This window comes from Nomascus leucogenys, chromosome 11 (assembly GCF_006542625.1).
Source record: "Nomascus leucogenys isolate Asia chromosome 11, Asia_NLE_v1, whole genome shotgun sequence".
Taxonomy (NCBI): Eukaryota; Metazoa; Chordata; class Mammalia; order Primates; family Hylobatidae; genus Nomascus; species Nomascus leucogenys.
Genome location: NC_044391.1, coordinates 18,333,569 through 18,348,831, shown reverse-complemented (window position 1 = coordinate 18,348,831; position 15,263 = coordinate 18,333,569). Strand labels below are relative to the sequence as shown.

The 15,263-nt window shown below is 40.8% G+C and overlaps 2 protein-coding genes across 4 annotated transcripts in view; one reads left to right on the top strand and one right to left on the bottom strand.

The window, feature by feature from the left end:
• DBF4 (DBF4 zinc finger) overlaps positions 1-2,084 on the bottom strand; it is a 32,217-nt gene extending 30,133 nt beyond the window's left edge. Inside the window, exons 1-2 of one of the 2 annotated variants that reach the window (XM_003252348.4) lie at positions 1,531-2,084; positions 90-262 (exon numbers count right to left, since the gene is read on the bottom strand). In XM_003252348.4, the coding sequence (XP_003252396.2) occupies positions 90-262; positions 1,531-1,576 (219 nt within the window). In that variant the 5' untranslated portion in view covers positions 1,577-2,084. The remainder of the gene's footprint in view (positions 1-89; positions 263-1,530) is intronic. The other variant, XM_012510481.2, reaches the window with a different exon arrangement.
• The window catches only part of SLC25A40 (solute carrier family 25 member 40), a 71,301-nt gene continuing 57,969 nt past the window's right edge, over positions 1,932-15,263 (top strand). For both annotated transcript variants that reach the window (XM_003252350.2, XM_030822040.1), the window contains exon 1: positions 1,932-2,210. The gene's annotated coding sequence lies outside the window, so the exon portion shown is untranslated. The remainder of the gene's footprint in view (positions 2,211-15,263) is intronic.

The following is a 15,263-nucleotide window of genomic DNA, read 5'->3' as shown; positions in this document are numbered from 1 at the left end:
TTTCCAAAATGAAAAATTTAAATGATTACATAGTAGAAAGTACTAGTTACAAATTTTTCCTTCTATGCCAGTGTAGAGTTTTCACTTACCCCTCCCAGATCCTTAATGTCCTTTTGAAGTTTTTCAGATATGGTGACAGAAGGTAAGTCAAGGTAAAATACTTTTCCCCAAAGTGGCTTACATTTGGATTTTTCTGGCCTGTTATCAGTTTTCAGAGATTTCAAAGATGGTCTGTTTTTTTCATTTTTGACTTGGATTCCACCTATTAAAGATGTTTAGAATCAGATGTTTTACAGACACTTTAACTATTTTTAAAATATTTCATTATGCAATATTACAGAATAAAAATCCTTACAACCTTACCAGTTTAAGTTATTAGCATTGAAATGTATTTCTTTGTGGTACTACTTAGGATAGAGACAAAATGCCCTATATACTTTCACAGACCGCATATTGTAAAATAATAGCTGACTCAGCAAGAAATATTCGTGTGTTTATTCCTGAGGCACGGAACTATATAAAACTCTTTTGAAAGATTTTCTTCTTTAGGATGTAAACTCCATGGGGGTATTTAATACTCATCTATTTATTGCGCATCTGCCATTCTGCTGAACATTCAAAACTGGTGTTTAAACTTCATTTAGCGATGAAAGAATCCTGTTACTCAGAATAGCCTAGTCCTCAAGGGTTTCAGACTGCTCAAGTTTTAGTTTCATATCAAGTTTGTCTGCATATTAACAACTAAACGGTCCATTTCACATACAGTTTGTCTACGTATTAAGAACTTAACGGTCCATTACGAAGAACTAAACCTTTCATTATTTTCATTAAGAACAGATCTGAGATCCAAGCAACTGCTTTAAAAATTAATTTTTCAAAGGCAATCTGTTCTTAAATTGGTAGTTACTATACACACACAAACACCTGTACAAAAAACTTAGGTGCTGGAATGTTTCACCAAATAAAGTGATTGAAAATGGAAATTTGCTTTTGTTTCCCTGTTTGTAATGTTGAAACCAGCAATGGAGTGATTGAAATACAATGCTTTCCCCCAACTTATGAGGAAAGGAAAATAAACTTTGAAGGGTAAGACCAAAAATCCACCCACAATCACTCAATCTAATCCTGAAGCGAAAAGCCACGAGCGCGTCTGACTTTAAATTGAGGATGCAGTCCGTCGCCTCCAAGGGCCCAGGCGGAGGCTTAGCATCTGCGAGAGCCCAGGAGGAGACAGCGCCGCAGTCCCGGCGAGGTCCCGGATCTGCACATTGTTTGCTAGTTTTCAACCGAAGGCACGGCCGGGAATGAATCTGGGACCGCCGCTGTAAACGGCAGAGCGCTCCAGGGGCCGGGCCAGGATCCGTTCCTTCTTAGGCAAAACACTGAACGGAGCCCCTTCCTTCAGACCCCAGAGGGCGGTCAGAAAAAAAGAAGCTGAGGACCCGGCGGGAGAAGTCTGAAGAATCAATGGTGGAACCACGAGGGGAGGAAAGGATTAAAGGGACTGCAGGCGGAGGAGGGGCTTCTTACCCTGGAAATGTCCTTTACTGTGGATCCTCATGGCCCCGGAGTTCATGGCAGTCGCCCGGCACCTACATGCTGGGTCCGGAGAAACTGTCGCGCCGGGCAGCCGGGAAAGCACGGCTTCCCCAGGCCTGTTGACAGGACGGCCACCTCTCTCCTTCCGCCAGCCACGGCCTCTACGCAGTAGAGGTACCGCGTCTGCGGGTCGGGTTTCCGGGGCCGGATCCGGCTCCAAGGCGCGGAGGAGGAAGGCGCAAAGCACAAACGAGTGGGCTGCGGCGGTTGAAGATTTGAAAACGCGTCACGCGGCCGCGGCGCCGATACGCGCGCCCCGCCCCGTCTCACGCCACGCGCCGTGCCCCGCCTCGCGCTCGCCCCTCGTGCCCGCCTTCTCGCGCTGCGCGCCCCGCCCCCTCACGCCGCTGTTCTCGCGCCTCGCTGCGTGCCCGCAGGATGTGTCTCCGCCTCTGCCCCACCTCCATTCCGATGCTCTCTAAGCGTCAGACCCTGGCTCTCGGTCCGCCGCTTCAGGTCTTGGCGCAGCCTCAGAGAGTTGGCGCGGCTCTGTGTTGACCAAACCTAGTGGATGCAGTTAGTGCCGGAGCCGGGCCCCGCCCATCACTAGGATTATTCCCGCCTTCTAGGTTTGCCAGGACTGCCGGCCCTCCTGCTGCCTTTTCCCCCAGGTATGCTAATTTTCCACTGGTCGGACGTCTGGGAAGCTGAAGGCGAGGGGCTTTGGCTGAGTCCAGACTCAGCTCTTGCCGGGGCCGGGGCGGGGGCCGGAGCCGGAGCCGGACAGCGGCGGCAGCCGCAGCCCCAGCCCCTGCTCAGCGCGTCCTAGGTCGCACAGCAAGCGGGGTTTTCCCGCGGTCACTGCCGACCCCGCCGGCTGAGGACAGCTGCAGAGGGACTTGCGGGAGTGAGAGCGGACCCGGGGGGCGTCGGAGGGAGGGTCTGGCCAGGCGGCCCCCGGCCTTGACGGCAGCGTGGCCACCCCAGAACGCGTCCAGGTCACTTCGTGTCCTTGTGTAGTTGGCTATTTGCGCTTCCCTGTTGACTTTTATTGTATCCAGACCTGTTTTCTATTAGTTGAGTGTAAGTTTATTTCAACAATGAAGGAGTGGAAAGTAACATCTCATTTTTTTTTCCTGTAAAACAGATTAAAGATCAAATTAAAATGCTTGTGAATATATTTTAATTTTATAAGTTGTAACATGCCTCTCCAAAAAAAAAAAAAAAAAAAATCTGTTTCTTCAGGAGGAGGAGGATATTTTGAACTATTTTGCATTCCTCTACTCCAGGCCACAATAGGCACTCCTGTAATGGTTGATTTTTTTTTTACCTGGTAGCTCAAGGAAGTCAGAGAGTGTCAACGTTACGGTTTTGCAGGTGGGTACCTCAAAGAATAAAGAAGGGTGGGTTGTGACAAGATTAGCTGGAGGACGCAGAGAACAGGTTTGCTAAGGGAAATGAGAGTTTGGTTTCAGACAGGTTTATGTTGAAGGGCCTGGGGCGACAATCATGGAACTATGCTTATTAGACAGTTAAAGGTGTTTATGACTCGAGAGAAATGTCTAGCAGAAGTGGACATGCGAAGAGGAAATAGAGATTGATTTGATATCTCTCCAATAAAATATTTCCGCCTCAAGGTCTATTGATGTCAATCATGGGGCAGTTCATTAGAGGTTAACAGATCTTGAGTGGTAGAAGGAAGTGTAGTTTAAATAAACATTCAATATTGTAATTTCTATAGGAAAAAGAACTTATTTTCAAAATATACGCTACAGAGAGCACAAAATGTTTATATTTACAGAAAGATTTAAAAAGTTGGGAAGCAGTAATATAGAATGTAGTTAAAGCTTTGGGAGGAAATGAAATTGCCAAGGAGAGCATGTGAAATAAGATAATTGATTATAAGCGTGGTTGATGAAATAGTGAAAGAGATGGAGAAAATGCCACAGAATTGGGAAGAGATTGCAAACATTGGAATCATATGGGCTTCACTAACTACTTGGCCTCTGGGTAATTTTGAGCCCCAATTTTAATCTGTTAAAAGGGGGTAATACTTCTCAGGGATGTTGTGAAGATTAAATGAACGTTTTTGAATGCTTAGTACAGTGCCTGGCACAGAGTAGAGCTCCTTAAGAGCTCCGTAATTACTATCATTCCTAGTGAACGCTGCACCAGTTCCTTCATCCCCAGGACAGATAAGGTTAAGACTTGAAAAATAAGTATTTGATTTTGGCGTTTCAGGTATCATTGGTTTCCTTAAGGGTAATTTGAGTAGGTGGCAGAGATAAGTACAGTACTAGATAAAAATTATAATCTTGAAGTTCAGACAGGTCGAGTGTACTCTTTCAAAAAAGTTTGTTACTGTAGGAAAGTATAATGAAGGGAAGACTGGGTCTTTGGAAGGTTTAGAGGATGTGGGAAATATTTAAGCATGCTGCTACAGAGGAAAATTTTTTTAAAAAAGGAAGTCTCATTTTATGGTCTTGTGAAAGACGAATTGTGTGTCTTATTTGCCGTGAAGAGGAAGGACAGTAACATAGTTGCACCCTATGCTGTTAGACTCACCCTCGACTGCACTGAAGATGGTAATTCCAAGCAATAAATAAGGAGGAAGTCCGCTTTACGCGATAGTTAGTAATTTTCTAATCTATTGTCCGAGGTTAGTTTTTATTGTTGTTTTTTTTTTTTTTTTGAGACGGAGTCTCGCTCTGTCACCCAGGCTGGAGTGCGGTGGCGCGATCTCGGCTCACTGCAAGCTCCGCCTCCCGGGTTCACGCCATTCTCCTGCCTCAGCCTCTCCGAGTAGCTAGGACTACAGGCGCCTGCCACCACGCCCGGCTAATTTTTTGTATTTTTAGTAGAGACGGGGTTTCACCGTGGTCTCGATCTCCTGACCTCGTGATCCGCCCGCCTCGGCCTCCCAAAGTGCTGGGATTACAAGCGTGAGCCACCGCGCCCGGCCCGGGGTTAGTTTTTAAAAATATTACTGGAACCGAAATCTGTTAGTAGCCACAGAAAGGATGTGGCTATAGTCAGTAAGGATAGAAACCTCCTTTTTATTGTCCAGTAATCAGGTCTGTTGGTAAGAGGGTGGGGTTTGTCTTAAAGTAGATCTTGAAAATATGCTTGAAAACATTTCTTCAGAGGAAGAGTAGACATTTAAGAAGAAGTGAATGGGGGTAGGGTTATTTATGGTGAGAAACTTTGTTCAAGAGTTACATTAGGCAAAATTGGAGAACATTGAGCAGAAGCACGATCTAATTAAATGAATATGTGGCTGTGAATCAAGAGAAATGAATTTTATTCATTGCTGGCCCTGTCCGTAACTAGTTTTGTGACCGTGGGCAAATGTTAACCTTTCTGGCTGGGCACGGTGGCTCAAGCCTGTAATCCCAGCACTTTGGGAGGCTGAGGTGGCGGATCACGAGGTCAGAAGTTGGAGACCAGCCTGGCCAACATGGTGAAACTCCGGCTCTACTAACAATACAAAAATTAGCTGGGCATGGTGGTCTCCGCCTGTAACCCCAGCTACTCAGGAGGCTGAGGCAGGAGAATCACTTGAACTCGGAAGGCGGAGGTTGCAGTGAGCGGAAGTCGCGACATTGTACTCCAGCGTGGGCGACAGAGCGAGACTCCGTCTAAAAAAAAAAAAAAAAGTTAATCTTTCTATGCTAGAATTTCCTTATCTATAAATGAAGATAATATTGTTCAGTCTACTCCACAACTTTTTGTGATTATCAGAGACCTAATCTGATCTTTCAGATTACCTCACACATCCAAATATAAATTTTTTATTCTAGAATCTAGACAAATTAATTTTGTAATACTTACCACGTTTTTTTTCTTTCTTTTGCCGAAGCCTCTTCACCTGGCTTAGCAATTATTTTTTCCTGTCCATAGCAAACCTAGCTTAGATTCAACCTTTATCTCCTGCTCATTTGGGTATAATCATTCCTGTTTGATTCATTTGCCAACTATTGATATGTTGTCTTCTGAAATGTGTTCTGGTCTATTCTTAATATTTAATTTTCACATTTCATAGTCTCACTATCCTAGTGAATTGGAGGGCTTAAGGTTATGTAAGGTTAAATTCTTAGTTTTGCAGGCTAAGTGTATGAAAGGATAGGATTGGTTAGTGGCTGTGGCACTGTAGTTAATGTCTCGGGTGACTGTGGGCTGGGAAACCAGGGTAAATTCAGCATTATCAGGCCCTTGAACACATCCTAAGTGAAGAATCAAAAATGGAGAGGCTGGGCAAGGTGGCTTACGCCTGTAATACCAGCACTTTTGGAGGCCGTGGTGGGAGGATCACTTGAGTCCAGGAGTTTGAGACCAGCCTTGGCAACATAGGGAGACCCTGTCTCTACAGAAAATGAAAAAATTAGCCAGGAAGGGTAATGCACACTAGTGATTCCAGCTACTCGGGAGGCGGAGGTGGGAGGATCACTTGAGCCCAGGGGTCTAGGCTGCAGTGAGCTATGATTGGCCACTATAGTCCAGAGTGAAACCTTGTCTCCAAAAAAAAGCAAGACAGGAGGATTCAGAATTTGGGAATACATTGGGAGTGGATGCCCTGAAGCAACGTAATTCAGAGGCTACTTGGCACCTCTATCAGCTGTTAAAGATAATGAACCAGTTCAGAGGTTATATCTTACATACTGAACTAAATTGTAAACTCCTTTAGGGTGGTATGAGGCACATACTTGGCCATGACTATAAAATAATCTACCTACCTGCCTCATCTCCTGCTTTCCTTCTGTTTTGATTGAGCATTGACAATGTGCTATGCCCAGTGAAGCTTGTTTACTGTTATACCTGTAGAAGTCTTATCGTATACAGTTTTAAAAATTCAAACATTTATCCACATGCAATAAAGTACAGCCATTTTAAACATTATATATCTAAATATGAATTGATGAATTCTAACAAATATGTATATCCATGTAGTTACCACTAAAATGAAAATACAAAACATTTTGCCATCTCAGAAAGATGCTTCATTCTTTCCAGTCTCCCTCCTTTCACCAGAAGTAACCAGTCTTCTGATTTTTATTATCATAGAATGGTTTTCTCTGTATTTCAGCATAATATAAATGGAATCATGTAATTTGTGTATTTTGGGTGGTAATTATTTTTCATAATGTAATCTTTTTATGATTCATTTATGCTGTTACATGTATCAATCAGTAGTTCATTCTTTTTATTGCTGAGTAGTATTTCATTGTGCGAATATACCACAGTTTATCCATTCACCTGTTAATGGATATTTGGCTTGTTTCTATTTTTCTGACTGTTATGGATAATGCTGCTATGAACATTCGTACACAAGGTTTTTTTGGACATGTATTTTTACTTATTTTAGAATTGCTGGATCATATGGTAACATAATATTAACAGTATGAAACAGTATTGATGTTTTTGATTCTCCTTCCAGTAATGTATGAAGCACGGTGTTGTTATTCACTGGGTATGAACTGGGATCTCATATAGTTTCAGTTTTTAAAATTCAGGTAAAATTCATATAACATAAAATTTGCCATTGTAACCATTTTGAAGAGTAGAATTCAGTGGCTTCCACTATATTAACAATGTTGTGCAACCATCACCACTATCTAATTCCAGAACATCTTCAACATAGGAAAAAAACCTCTTATCCAATAAGCACTCATTCTCATTCCTCCTCTCTCCTCAACCCCTGGCAACCACTCTTCTGCTTTCTGTCCCTCTGGATTTGCCTATTCTGGACATTTCATAGAAATAGAATATGTGGGTTTTTTGTGTCTGGCTTTTATTGAGCATAATGTTTTCAAGGCTCATCTATTTTGTAGCATGTATCAGGTCTTCATTCATTTTTTAGAGATGAATAAAATTCTCTTGTAGGGATATACCACATTTTGTTTATCCTTTTATCAGTTGATGAACATTTGGTTTCTTTTTATTTCTAGCTATTATGAATAATCTCTGAACATTTGTGTACAAGCAAGTGTTTGTTAGACTGTTATGTTTCCAGTTCTCTGGGGTATATACCTAGAATTATTACTGAGAATTTCTGGGTCATATGATAATTTTGTGTTTAAAATTTTGAGGAACTGCCAAACTATTTTCCATGTGGCTGCAGCATTTTACATTCTCATTAGCAGTGTAAAAGAGTTCCCATTTCTCCACGTCCTTGTCAACACATGTTATATTCTGTATTTTTAATTATAGCCTTCCTAGTGGGTGTGCAGTGGCATCTATTTCTGGTTTTGATTTTCATATTCCCAATAAGTGATGATGTTGAATACTTTTTTGTGTGCTTATTGGCCGTTAGTATATCTTCTTTAAATATTAGGTCGCTTGCCCCCTTTTTTGAGGGTTTTTTTTTTTTGTTGTTGTTGTTGTTTAGTTTTAAGTTCTTTATATATTTTGAACACTAGACCCTTATCAGATATATGATTTGCAAAAATTTTATTCTTTTCTATACCTGGTCTTTTCAATTTTTTGATAGTGTCCTTTGATACACAAAATTTTTTATTTTGATAAAATCTAATTTTATTTTTTCTTTTGTTACTTGTGCTTTTGGTATCATATCTAGGGCACTATTGCCAGATTCAGGGTCATACAGATTTATTCTTATAAGAATTATCAACTTTGCCTGCATTTATGTCCTTGACCCACTTTGAGATAATTTTTTGTATATGATGTGAGTTGAGGGTCCACCTTCATTTTTCTGCATGTGGATATCCAGTTTTCCCAACACTGTCTGTTGAAAAGACTATTCGTTTTATCATGGAAAGGATTTTAAAACCTTGTTAAAAATCAATTGCCTGTAGATGTATAGGCTTGTTTTTGGACTTTCAGTTCTGTTCCATTGATCTATATGTCTCTCCTTATGTCAGTACTACACAATTTTAATTACTGTAGATTTTTAGTAAATTTTGAAATTGGGAAGTATTAGTATTACAAATTTGTTCTTTTTCAAGATTGGCTGTTCAGGGTCTCTTAATATTCCATATGAATTCTAGGATCAGTATATCAATTTCCACAAAAAAAGTAGTTTGAAATTTGGTCACAGTTGCATTGAATTTGTAGAGTATTATCATCTACACAATATGTTTTCCAATTCATGAACACAAGGTGTCTTTCCATTTATTTAAGTCTTCTTTAATTTGAACAGTGTTTTGTGGTTTTCATTGTACAGGACTTACACCCCCTTGGTTGCATTTATTCCTAAGTATTTTATTCTTTTTGATGCTATTGTAAAGGAAACTGTTTTGTTAATTTCATTTTCAAATTGTTCATTGCTATTGTATAGAAATACAATTTATTATTATATATTGATCTTGTATTCTGCAACTTTGCTGAATTTATTAGCTTTAATAGGTTTTTGGTGGATTCTTTAGGATATTATAGATATAAAATCATATCATCTATTAGTAGAGATACTTTTACTTCTTTCTTTCAAATCTAGATGCCTTTTGTTTCTTTTTATTGCCTGATTGCCTCAGCTAGAACTTCTGTTACAATGTGTCACCAAAGTGATGAGAGAATGGACATAGTTTTTATTTTCCTGATCTTCGGGGGAAAGCTTTCAGTCTTTCTTTGTTAAATATGATGTTATTTGCGAGTTTTTTTCATAGATGTCCTTTATCAGGTTGATGAAATTCCCTTCTTTTCCTACTTTGTCACGTGTTTGTATCATGAAAGGGTGTTGGATTTTGTCAGATTTTTTCCTGCATCAATTGAGTTGATGATGTGTTTTTTTCCTTCATTTAATTAACATGGTATATTTCATTGATTGATTTTAATGTGTTGAGCCATCCTTGTATTCCTGGGGTAAATCTGACTTGGTCATGGTATATAATTGCTTTAATATGTGGTTGTATTTGGTTTACTAGTATTTTCTTGAGAATTTTTGCACCTTTCATACAAAGGGGATATTGGTCGCTAGTTTTCTTTTTTTTTTTTTTTTTTTTTTTTTTATTATACTTTAGGGTTTTAGGGTACATGTGCACAATGTGCAGGTTTGTTACATATGTATCCATGTGCCATGTTGATTTCCTGCACCCATTAACTCGTCATTTAGCATTAGGTGTATCTCCTAATGCTGTCCCTCCCCCCTCCCCCCACCCCACAACAGTCCCCGGAGTGTGATGTTCCCCTTCCTGTGTCCATGAGTTCTCATTGTTCAATTCCCACCTATGAGTGAGAACATGCGGTGTTTGGTTTTTTGTCCTTGCGATAGTTTACTGAGAATGATGTTTTCCAGTTTCATCCATGTCCCTACAAAGGACACGAACTCATCATTTTTTATGGCTGCATAGTATTCCATGGTGTATATGTGCCACATTTTCTTAATCCAGTCTATCGTTGTTGGACATTTGGGTTGGTTCCAACTCTTTGCTATTGTGAATAGTGCCGCAATAAACATACGTGTGCATGTGTCTTTATAGCAGCATGATTTATAGTCCTTTGGGTATATACCCAGTAATGGGATGGCTGGGTCAAATGGTATTTCTAGTTCGAGATCCCTGAGGAATCGCCACACTGACTTCCACAATGGTTGAACTAGTTTACAGTCCCACCAACAGTGTAAAAGTGTTCCTATTTCTCCACATCCTCTCCAGCACCTGTTGTTTCCTGATTTTTTAATGATGGCCATTCTAACTGGTGTGAGATGGTATCTCACTGTGGTTTTGATTTGCATTTCTCTGATGGCCAGTGATGATGAGCATTTCTTCATGTGTTTTCTGGCTGCATAAATGTCTTCTTTTGAGAAGTGTCTGTTCATGTCCTCTGCCCACTTTTTGATGGGGTTGTTTGTTTTTTTCTTGTAAATTTGTTTGAGTTCATTATAGATTCTGGATATTAGCCCTTTGTCAGATGAGTAGGTTGCAAAAATTTTCTCCCATTCTGTAGGTTGCCTGTTCATTCTGATGATAGTTTCTTTTGCTGTGCAGAAGCTCTTTAGTTTAATGAGATCCCATTTGTCGATTTTGGCTTTTGTTGCCATTGCTTTTGGTGTTTTAGACATGAAGTCCTTGCCCACGCCTATGTCCTGAATGGTATTGCCTAGGTTTTCTTGTAGGATTTTAATGGTTTTAGGTCTAACATATAAGTCTTTAATCCATCTTGAATTAATTTTTGTATAAGGTGTAAGGAAGGGATCCAGTTGCAGCTTTCTACATATGGCTAGCCAGTTTTCCCAGCACCATTTATTAAATAGGGAATCCTTTCCCCATTTCTTGTTTTTGTCAGGTTTGTCAAAGATCAGATAGTTGTAGCTATGCGGCATCATTTCTGAGGGCTCTGTTCTGTTCCATTGATCTATGTCTCTGTTGTGGTACCAGTACCATGCTGTTTTGGTTACTGTAGCCTTGTAGTATAGTTTAAAGTCAGGTAGCCTGATGCCTCCAGCTTTGTTCTTTTGGCTTAGGATTGACTTGGCGATGCGGGCTCTTTTTTGGTTCCATATGAACTTTAAAGTAGTTTTTTCCAATTCTGTGAAGAAAGTCATTGGTAGCTTGATGGGGATGGCATTGAATCTATAAATTACCTTGGGCAGTATGGCCATTTTCACGATATTGATTCTTCCAACCCATGAGCATGGAATGTTCTTCCATTTGTTTGTATCCTCTTTTATTTCATTGAGCAGTGGTTTGTAGTTCTCCTTGAAGAGGTCCTTCACATCCCTTGTAAGTTGGATTCCTAGGTATTTTATTCTCTTTGAAGCAATTGTGAATGGGAGTTCACTCATGATTTGGCTCTCTGTTTGTCTGTTATTGGTGTACAAGAATGCTTGTGATTTTTGTACATTAATTTTGTATCCTGCGACTTCGCTGAAGTTGCTAATCAGCTTAAGGAGATTTTGGGCTGAGACAATGGGGTTTTCTAGATATACAATCATGTCATCTGCAAACAGGGACAATTTGACTTCCTCTTTTCCTAATTGAATACCTTTTATTTCCTTCTCCTGCCTGATTGCTCTGGCCAGAACTTCCAGCACTATGTTGAACAGGAGCGGTGAGAGAAGGCATCCCTGTCTTGTGCCAGTTTTCAGAGGGAATGCTTCCAGTTTTTGCCCATTCAGTATGATATTGGCTGTGGGTTTGTCGTAGATAGCTCTTATTATTTTGAGATACGTCCCATCAATACCTAATTTATTGAGAGTTTTTAGCATGAAGGGTTGTTGAATTTTGTCAAAGGCCTTTTCTGCATCTATTGAGATAATCATGTGGTTTTTGTCTTTGGTTCTGTTTATATGCTGGATTACATTTATTGATTTGCGTATGTTGAACCAGCCTTGCATCCCAGGGATGAAGCCCACTTGATCATGGTGGATAAGCTTTTTGATGTGCTGCTGGATTCGGTTTGCCAGTATTTTATTGAGGATTTTTGCATCAATGTTCATCAAGGATATTGGTCTGAAATTCTCTTTTTTGGTTATGTCTCTGCCAGGTTTTGGTATCAGGACGATGCTGGCTTCATAAAATGTGTTAGGGAGGATTCCCTCTTTTTCTATCGATTGGAATAGTTTCAGAAGGAATGGTACCAGTTCCTCCTTGTACCTCTGGTAGAATTCGGCTGTGAATCCATCAGGTCCTGGACTCTTTTTGGTTGGTAAGCTATTGATTGTTGCCACAATTTCAGAACTTGTTATTGGTCTATTCAGAGATTCAACTTCTTCCTGGTTTAGTCTTGGGAGGGTGTATTTGTCGAGGAATTTATCCATTTCTTCTAGATTTTCTAGTTTATTTGCATAGAGGTGTTTGTAGTATTCTCTGATGGTAGATTGTATTTCTGTGGGATCGGTGGTGATATCCCCTTTTTCGTTTTTTATTGCATCTATTTGATTCTTCTCTCTTTTCTTCTTTATTAGTCTTGCTAGCGGTCCATCAATTTTGTTGATCTTTTCAAAAAACCAGCTCCTGGATTCATTAATTTTTTGAAGGGTTTTTTGTGTCTCTATTTCCTTCAGTTCTGCTCTGATTTTAGTTATTTCTAGCCTTCTGCTAGCTTTTGAATGTGTTTGCTCTTGCTTTTCTAGTTCTTTTAATTGTGATGTTAGGGAGTCAATTTTGGATCTTTCCTGCTTTCTCTTGTGGGCATTTAGTGCTATAAATTTCCCTCTACACACTGCTTTGAATGTGTCCCAGAGATTCTGGTATGTTGTGTCTTTGTTCTCGTTGGTTTCAAAGAACGTCTTTATTTCTGCCTTCATTTCATTATGTACCCAATAGTCATTCAGGAGCAGGTTGTTCAGTTTCCATGTAGTTGAGCGGTTTTGAGTGAGTTTCTTAATCCTGAGTTCTAGTTTGATTGCACTGTGGTCTGAGAGACAGTTTGTTATAATTTCTGTTCTTTTACATTTGCTGAGGAGAGCTTTACTTCCAACTATGTGGTCAATTTTGGAATAGGTGTGGTGTGGTGCTGAAAAAAACGTATATTCTGTTGACTTGGGGTGGAGAGTTCTGTAGATGTCTATTAGGTCCACTTTATGTAGAGCTGAGTTCAATTCCTGGATATCCTTGTTAACTTTCTGTCTCGTTGATCTGTCTAATGCTGACAGTGGGGTGTTAAAATCTCCCATTATTATTGTGTGGGAGTTTAAGTCCCTTTGTAGGTCACTCAGGACTTGCTTTATGAATCTAGGTGCTCCTGTGTTGGGTGCATATATATTTAGGATAGTTAGCTCTTCTTGTTGAATTGATCCCTTTACCATTATGTAATGGCCTTCTTTGTCTCTTTTGATCTTTGTTGGTTTAAAGTCTATTTTATCAGAGACTAGGATTGCAACCCCTGCCTTTTTTTGTTTTCCAGTTGCTTGATAGATCTTCCTCCATCCCTTTATTTTGAGTCTATGTGTGTCTCTGCACGTGAGATGGGTTTCCTGAATACAGCACACTGATGGGTCCTGACTCCTTATCCAGTTTGCCAGTCTGTGTCTTTTGATTGGAGCATTTAGCCCATTTACATTTAACGTTAATATTGTTATGTGTGAATCTGATCCTGTCATTATGATGTTAGTTGGTTATTTTGCTCGTTAGTTGCTATAGTTTCTTCCTAGTCTCGATGGTCTTTACAATTTGGCATGTTTTTGCAGTGGCTGGTACCGGTTGTTCCTTTCCATGTTTAGTGCTTCCTTCAGGAGCTCTTTTAGGGCAGGCCTGGTGGTGACAAAATCACTCAGCGTTTGCTTGTCTGTAAAGTGTTTTATTTCTCCTTCACTTATGAAGCTTAGTTTGGCGGGATAGGAGATTCTGGGTTGAAAATTCTTTTCTTTAAGAATGTTGAATATCGGCCCCCACTCTCTTCTGGCTTGTAGAGTTTCTGCTGAGAGATCAGCTGTTAGTCTGATGGGCTTCCCTTTGTGGGTAACCCGACCTTTCTCTCTGGCTGCCCTTAACATTTTTTCTTTCGTTTCAACTTTGGTGAATCTGACAATAATGTGTCTTGGAGTTGCCCTTCTCGAGGAGTATCTTTGTGGCGTTCTCTGTATTTCCTGAATCTGAATGCTGGCCTGCCTTGCTAGATTGGGGAAGTTCTCCTGGATAATATCTTGCAGAGTGTTTTCCAACTTGGTTCCATTCTCCCCATCATTTTCAGGTACACCAATCAGACGTAGGTTTGGTCTTTTCACATAGTCCCAAATTTCTTGGAGGCTTTGTTCATTTCTTTTTATCCTTTTTTCTCTAAACTTCCCTTCTCTCTTCATTTCATTCATTTCATCTTCCATCAGCGATACCCTTTCTTCCAGTTGATCACATCTGCTACTGAGGCTTCTGCAATCTTCGCGTAGTTCTCGAAACTTGGCTTTCAGCTCCATCGGCTCCTTGAAGCCCTTCTCTCCATTGGTTATTCTAGTTATCCATTCTTCTAATTTTTTTTCAAAGTTTTTAACTTCTTTGCTGTTGTTTTGAATTTCCTCTCGTAGCTCAGAGTAGTTTGATCGTCTGAAGTCTTCTTCTCTCAACTCATCAAAGTCATCCTCCATCCAGCTTTGTTCCGTTGCTGGTGAGGAACTGCGTTCCTTTGGAGGAGGAGAGGTGCTCTGTTTTTTAGAGTTTCCAGTTTTTTTGGTCTGTTTTTTCCCCATCTTTGTGGTTTTATCTACTTTTTGTCTTTGATGATGGTGATGTACAGATGGGTTTTTGGTGTGGATGTCCTTTCTGTTTGTTAGTTTTCCTTCTACCAGACAGGACCCTCAGCTGCAGGTCTGTTGGAGTTTACTAGAGGTGCACTCCAGACCCTGTTTGGCTGGGTGTCAGCAGCGGTGGCTGCAGAACAGCGGATTTTCGTGAGACCACAAATTCAGCTGTCTGATAGTTCCTCTGAAAGTTTTGTCTCAGAGAAATACCGGGTTGAATGAGGTGTCAGTCTGTCCCTACTGGGGGGGTGCCTCCCAGTTAGGCTGCTCAGGGGTGAGGGACCCACTTTAGGAGGCAGTCTGACTGTTCTCAGATCTCCAGATGCGTGCTGGGAGAACCACTATTCTCTTCAAAGCTGTCAGTCAGACAGGGACATTTAATTCTGTGGAAGTTCTTGCAGAGTTTTTGTTTGTCTGTGCCCTGCCCCCAGAGGTGGAGCCTACAGAGGCAGGCAGGCCTCCTTGAGCTGTGGTGGGCTCCACCCAGTTCGAGCTTCCTGGCTGCTTTGTTTACCTAAGCAAGCCTGGGCAATGGCGGGCGCCCCTCCCCCAGCCTCGCTGCCGCCTCGCAGCTTGATCTCAGACTGCTGTGCTAGCA